This window comes from Anarrhichthys ocellatus, unplaced genomic scaffold (genome assembly GCF_004355925.1).
Source record: "Anarrhichthys ocellatus isolate YVR2014 unplaced genomic scaffold, GSC_Weel_1.0 scaffold24, whole genome shotgun sequence".
Taxonomy (NCBI): domain Eukaryota; kingdom Metazoa; phylum Chordata; class Actinopteri; order Perciformes; family Anarhichadidae; genus Anarrhichthys; species Anarrhichthys ocellatus.
Window position 1 is genome coordinate 11,863,676 of NW_022280054.1, and position 7,659 is coordinate 11,871,334.

Genomic DNA, 7,659 nt, shown 5'->3' on the forward strand with positions numbered 1-7,659 from the left:
GAAATCAAAGTGGCTGAGATCTTTAGGTAAAACCAAAGGGCCAAGCTGAATTACCACTACATTGTCTTTGCAGATGTGATAACAGGAAGTTTTGATTAAGAATGTGCAGCCACAGCCAATAAGACACAAGCACCAATTATGGAAGTTTGGAAAGCATTTTGGTGGTTTAGCGAACACCAACTACAGAACGTACAACGTTGAACTGTAAACATCTGCAACGTGTTGATGAACTGAGACCAAACATAGACATTTCCTTTAGATGTTATCAGAACAGAAAAAGATTTGTCCAAACACGAGTACCGATGTATAGGAGTCCTTATGAGGAGACTCCCGACCAAACACAAGATCATCAGACGCAATGGGAACACTTCCTTCTGTCTGTTAATTCAAAATAATTTCTTGAAAGTGTCGTAACACTGAACTATTTCAACCATCTATCCATTACTTTTAGCTAACTATTTGAACTGGTTTTTACTACTTTTATCTGACTCACTTATTATTCTCCAACTCCTCGGTCTCTCTCCTCGTCTCTGCCATGTGTGTGTGTGTGTGTGTGTGTGTGTGTAAATCTCACTCGAGTCAGGAAGTTTATCAGAATACACATATGTGATTGGCTGAGTAGCATCACGTGATGTGATTTATAACACATGTCATTGGTCGGTGTGTTTCCTGCACCGCTGAACGAGTGCCGTAAAGGCTGGAAAAGCTGCGCCGGCTAAAATAGAAGCGCTCCGTCAAAATGTAATAATTCTCAGTTATCTATCGGTCTGAGGTCCAGGGTCCGGATACAACGGCGTCTGGGTCCAGACCCGAACCGCGGTCCGCCTATTAGCGACCCCTGATGTAGTGTTTATTCAGCAGCTGACTTCCCAGCCGCCTCCGGCTCGAGGTCCGACCTGCTTCGGTCCAGACAGCAAAACATGCATGTGTGATTTCTAAAAGATGATTTACATTTTGATTCATCGAGAAAGGAAAAGATGACCGTCTTGTGAGGTTATTGGCTTTATATGGCCTCTAGTGTTTTACCCTTTACAATATGTTCTACTTTATGGGTCATTGTTGTTAGTTCTTGTAAACACATTGGAGCTGTGAGAAAGTATTCTTCATCACATCTCTCTGCTTTCTCTGCTGCTCTATTATTGAGTTTTCTGTCTGGTCCCAGTTTGTAGTTTGGCTGATAGGGTGAAGGGTCTGGGTGCTACAAATCCTGCACTGAAAAGAATAGTGTCTGCATGCTGCAGGGTGGAAATATGCGGTTTCCTCTCGCCCGTAAGGACCAGCGACGCTGTGATATAACAGCGTGTCCGTGAGACAGACGAGGCAGAGGCTGGGCTTTATCTGCCATGGCTGGCTTTTTGTTGTTTTTTTGTCTGCTGGTGGAACGTAGAACAAAAAAGCCTAAATGTCAGGGACAGGCAAGCAGCGATGCACTCAGCAGCAATCCTCTCACCACCACTTCCTGGCCAATTCACAGAGAGCAAGGGTTATTTTTCAGTTGTTTGTGAGGCAGGAGAGAGATGGAAAGAGAGGGGGGGGGGGCAGAGAACAGACGGAGAGACAATAGATAGAGACAGCAATATTTAGCAGCCTTTAGTCTGTCACAGTGCATAACAGGCAGAGGGAGGAGGAATCCTTAGTGTGAGTGTGTGTGTGTGTGTGTGTGTGCGGAGCAGCCCTGGAGATACCGACATTGATTTCACAATTATGAAAGCAGAGAATTTGCATCTTGTGTAACTGATGATAGTCACGACTTCTTTAACAGGAGAAGATAAAATGGATCCTGAGTGTAAGAAGCATATGAAACCACTAAACTCACTGATGAAATATGCAGAGTAACTACGAGACAGGATTCCTACCTCTTTGAGGGACACCACCCCGATGAGGCGCCCGATGCTGGTGACGTAGGCGTGGTCGAGGCCCAGCAGGGAGAAGATGGTGTGTGTCTGTAAGGGGGGGGAACAATCAGTGAAACACTAAAGAAAGACAAACTGCTGCTCCTACTTTAAATAGAGAACGAGGCTCGGTTGAGGCAAACGCACCGCCGACTTCAATTATTCAACGTTGACAAGTTTGATCACGATGGATTCATTATGTGAAGGAGACATTCAGAGCGTTCCAGCTGCTCGTTGTAACACAGAAAAAAAGAAACGATTGAATTGTTCGATACCAGCTTGTACTGGTTCTACTAGATAGTGGAGTTGATGGTAACAACAATTCAAGCATCTTTTGTATCTTAACGCTAACAGTTCTTATTTCAGGACGGTGTGATGAATATTGTGATGAAAGCAGAATATCTCTCACTTCATGCTGCTACCCGTGTTACTGTAACTGAAGCACAACTTTACTTGCTACTAATTTGTAACCGTGTGTCGTATGGAACGACCTGTCTGAGGAGACAACGCTCTCAGAATCACTAATCTCTTTTTAATCACTTCTTAAAACCAGCTGATATGCATCAGGATGTAAGTGTGACCTCAGTTTGTCTTGCTTCTGTTGTCTTTGCCTTGCTGTGTCCGTCAAAGCACTTTGTAAGCTCGGTTTTTAAAAGGTGCTGTATAGATAAAGTTATTATCATTATGATATGGTTTAGCAGGGATGTGTATGGAGGTCTTTACTAATGGTTTCGACCACACATTAACCCGTGACAGCTGTCTCGTGAATGGGGTCAAACGCAGGTCGAAGATATTAAAGCGTCCCGAGTCTCTTATTTAGAAAAATGGATAATAATGTTCCTAATAATAGAGTGGAAGTCAATGTCATCATTTACACGGGTTAAGTTACTTTAAACATTTCTCCTGTTAAATGATACTGTTGTAATGTGTTCAATATCCTCTTTACAGAGGACTGATAACTGTCAAACCTTTTACCATCACTGTGTTTGTATTTGTGTGATTCATGGAATTTATTTGCCTTTTAAAAAACAATATGATACATTTCTATGCAGAGCAAATGGCTAAAACAACAGTGCTAAACTGTTCTGTGAATACTGACTTTGTCATGACATGTTTTTGTTATCACATCTTAATTTGTTTTAACTTTGATACAGTTGGAAATGTGTGTTTTGCATGTTTCTATGACCCTGTGTGGCTCTATTAATACACTCTGCCCTACCGTATCACTTGTGTATTTGCTGTTGCGATAACTCACTTTCCCCACGGGGATCATTAAAGTGTCATTTAATCTCAGCTCCAGTATTAAAGCAGAGGAGGGTTGCTCCATGCGGCTCAAGTCAAGAAGAGCGAGAGCTCAGAAACGGTGTCGGCGGATCAGAAAGGTTGCAGGATTGATGCCAACTGGACTTTGTTTGTTCTGGACCCTTTTAGTGTTCAACGAGACTTCTCGCTTTGCCAGAATGGACATTTGGGAAATCTGAAATTGATCCACGCAAACGGAAGCTGTGCCAAGAAAACTATTGTTAAGTGATTTTTTTTTAGTCCAGGGCCGGTCGTAATGTAATCCGTCAGAGAGTTCCCCCACAGGAGGAAACAGCAGCATCTCTGGGGACGAGAGTCCGCTCACCTCCAGCTCAGCCCGTCCACATCCATTTAAAATGGAACGCGCTGATTAAAAGGGCTGCAAATGGCATTTCACAACCAATTGACCGTCTGTACAGCAGTGTGAGACACGGATACTCAACCGGCTTTGCTTTCACAAAATGACAGGAGGCCAGTTAATGAACATTAAACTGGCCACAAATGATCTCTAATGCGTTGTTCTTGTGGTGAATATATTGAGTTACAATGGAGGTAAATGGACATATTTTATGTGGTGTTCATAGCAATGTTTAGAGGAAGAGGTTTGGGGAAAAGCCTTCAATCTTCATTCTCTGAAGCTCACTAATTACCATTTGTAATATCTCGTTCATGTTGTGGGTTCTACAAGGGTTTATGTCTTGGTCTTGGTCATGTGTGTTTTAAACAAATGAGATATAATGTGTTAATTAGTGACCAAGAACAAGACGAAGATGAAGAAGAAGAGCAACAAGAAAAAGAACGAGACGAACAAGTCGAAGAAGATGAAGAAGAACAACAACAACAAGAGTTAACAGCATGAGATAAATGGAAGCCAGATCCAGAGGCTGAGCAAGAAAACAGGACAATATGTAGAGAGAACACACACACACACACACACACACACACACGCAGCGGTGTTTAATATGCTGGAGGAGATTGTGCGTGGTATTGGCTTTTGGCAGTGTGCAGTGGAGGGAGGGGAGCGAGATGGATTGGTGCAGGATCCCTCTCTTAAATGTTTAAAGAGTATTCACGCAGAGCCCGGAGGAGGAGGGAGAGGGAGAGAGAGAGAGATAAGGGACATTATGGCGCTGCCACAGCTGCTGGCAAGCCAGAGAGAGTCGGTGTATGTGTGTGTGTGTGTGTGCTTGGTAGGAAGTGAGGTCTTTCAACATAGAAATACGTGTGTGTGTGTGCTTTCAATGCCGCAGTGAGAAAACTAAATCAACACGGCCATTAACGATTCCTTATACAGCACTTTCGCTCCTCGACTCCGTAGGGTGAAATGTGTTGTGTGTGTGGTTCTTTGGGTTGTTAGCAGGCTCCTCCAACGTCATTAAAAACACCACAGGAGCACCGAGAGGATCGGACCTGGTGGCAGTTTGCTTTCCAAGTGCTTCTGTTTGTGTCGGGGGATCGTGACGATGACATGAAGTCATTCTTTAGACTCGTTGAGTGACTCACGTACAGTTAGGGTTGCCGTGTTCTGGATTAATACTCATACTTGGAACTGTGATAAAGACTGTAAGCAAATATGACTTCATCTTGGAGCTCTCTTTGTTTTGTGAAAGTAAAAAGGGTCTGTTAACCACTGCCTTCTAATTAGTTATATAAGATTTTTACCGTTTTTTTTGTTGGTTTGGTCTTTATTTCCCTATTTTCAAATATATATCAGCTTTTGTTTATTTTATTGTCTAAATGTCTTTTATATGTTGTATACAGCACTTTGAATCAGTTGAGAAATACAAATAAACACGCGTTCCCCAAACCAATCAAGTGCTGCAATGATGTCAGAGTGGATAAACAGAAACGCAGTAGCGCGCGCACACACACACACACACACACACACACACACACACACACACACACACAAAATCAGACAGAGAGGTTGATCAACAGCTGTATTTGCAATCAGACCTTATGCAGCGACGTGCGCTCCACCAGCTGGAAAGGGGCGGGGTCGATCTTGCAGTTGTTGAAGTTGACCTGCTCATCAAGCTGCTGCTCCTCCCACTCTGCAATCTGCAAAAACACACAGAGAGAGGAGGCGGGAGTTTGAGAATGAGAGATACACATCACAGGAGGAAGATGAAACTCTCTCGACTTTAATCTCCAGGTTTACCGTTACAGCCGGACTTTGTTGACAAAACCTTTTTTTTTTTTTTTACTTTAAAACTTGGGAGCGACAGTAGATGCTGTTGACAGTAGATGTCTTTATGCCCGGTGTCCGTCACTAATCAGCAGGCAGAGGCATCAAACATACCGAGTATTCTGACAAATCACCTCCCTCTGATAGACAATCAATGGGCCGGGCACCGCACGACTCTATAAATCACACCGGGCCTAACGACAACGGAAGGTAAGGAAGGTGAATGGTGAACAAGGGAAGGGAGATGTAGCGAGAAGCAACGACATGGCAGACGTATGAGAGGTGAACGATGACACAAAGAAGAGAGGGGGATGGAGTGAGAGAGAGGAATGTGTGGCTGACAGAGAGGAAATGAGAGGTGCTGTTGATGGATGAATTATGAATGATATTATATCCAAAAATACAAGACTCCAGGGTAATCGGCCTGTCTGGTGGATATTGAGGAATCGGAAAAAAGCCAGGTCTGTCATGGCCGTGATGTCATCAGGTGTAAGATTCCAGTGAGACAAACACTGATACGCATACAAGAATCCACTGATTTAAAAGATAACGCTGGTCATATTCCATGTTTTTATGTTTTAACGAATGTATCCCACTAACAAGTATTGTAGGTGTATCAAAGCCGTATTTACTGTATATCTCCTTCCTCTGTGCCACAGAATTAAAAATATATATATTTTAAAAACCCATCAATGAGCCTTGACATGCTCCTTTATTACCATTAACACACACACACACACACACGCACACACACGCACACACACGCACACAGGATCAGCAAACTGACCTTTTAACCCTTGTAACTAAAGCAGGTATATGACATTCATTCCAGGGAATGGAAGTGATCATATATGGACGGTAGAGTGATGTAGAGATGCCGTATACTATGCTGCATCGATTTTTCCCCCACCCCTAGTAGGGACGTTGTATACGTCTCTGGCAGAGACCTGTCAATCACCGTGTAGCCCCGCCCTAAAGCATCCCCTGCTTTATGGTCTGTTTGACTCTAAATGGACCATAATGTACTAAATGAACATCATGCTGTATTGAAGAAGACTTGAAACTAGAGATTGAGACCATAAACTCATGTTTACAATGTTTACTGAGGTAATAAATCAAGAGAGAAGTAGAGTCATTTTCTCATAGACTTCTATACAACCAGAGGAGTCGCCCCCTGGTGGACACTAGAGAGAATGCAGCTTTAACAGACTTCCGCATCGGCTTCACTCGGCAGAACCGAAGGTTGCTGCCTGATTGTAAGTTGTGTGTGTTCATGTTGTGTGACTGACCGTCCATCTTACCTCTCTAATAGTCATGTCATCCTCCACATCTACGTCGTCCTGTAGACAAGAAGCAACAGAAAAGCAGTCAGCACAGAACACAAAGACAATCAGTGAACACACTGAACACGGTGAAGACGGTGAAATGATGAAAGCTGTAAAAGAAAGGTCGTAGATACACAATGGTGTCCAGTTGGTTATTATCTCAATAAACACATATAAGTACTTTCAACTGCGCCTCCACTGAGCACAGAAGGTGAGATGACATATTGACAACACATAATCGGCCATGCATCACATCATAAGTGCGATACAGCGCCGCCGCCTTGAGACAGATGGACAGAAACGGGATGTGTGACTAAAGGAGCGACTACAGTACATTTAATGAGTGCGGGGGATGTGATGTATGAGATGCCAGAGCAGATGATCATTACAATGATGGATCTGTGGCGCGCTCGGAGCCCACGGCTCATGACTGACAGGCAGACGCCGTTCGACAAGCTGGAGTCGAAACAGCAAACCCTGTGCTTTGCGGCGGAGCACTGAGAGTACTGTAGAAAAGCTGAGGGATGGAAATAAACAACTGTGTGTGTGTGTGTGTGAACGTTACCGCAGGGTGTGTGCATTCGGCTCCATGTGTGTGTTTGATGGGCTGTGAAATATGATTTCAAAGTGTTTAGTCATGTGCTTGAGTGCAGGTATTTACTTTCTCAGGATTGAAAGCAGGAGAACGTGTGTGTGTGTGTGTGTGTGTGTGCTAAAGAGCGCGAGAGAGAGAGAGAAAGGCAGAGCGAGAGTGACCCAGGGGCTGATGGGAGCCCTTCGCTCATTTATCCTCATCGCTGCGGTGGCCGACCTGTCGGCAACCCTAGCAACTGTTGCCTCGGGGTAGAAAGATGTGCCCTACTGTAGCATTATGCAAGCAGAGGCCAGACGTGCCTGGAGTTGATGAGACAGAACACACACACACACACACACACACACACACACACACACA

General features: G+C 44.0%; 1 protein-coding gene across 10 annotated transcripts in view; it reads right to left on the minus strand.

Annotated features, from left to right (window-relative positions):
* LOC116390797 (chloride channel protein 2) overlaps positions 1-7,659 on the minus strand; it is a 140,320-nt gene that overhangs the window by 4,489 nt on the left and 128,172 nt on the right. For all 10 annotated transcript variants that reach the window (XM_031860857.1, XM_031860859.1, XM_031860856.1 and 7 more), the window contains 3 exons: positions 6,684-6,722; positions 5,151-5,255; positions 1,857-1,943 (listed from right to left, as the gene is read on the minus strand). In XM_031860857.1, coding sequence (XP_031716717.1) covers positions 1,857-1,943; positions 5,151-5,255; positions 6,684-6,722 — 231 coding nt within the window. The remainder of the gene's footprint in view (positions 1-1,856; positions 1,944-5,150; positions 5,256-6,683; positions 6,723-7,659) is intronic.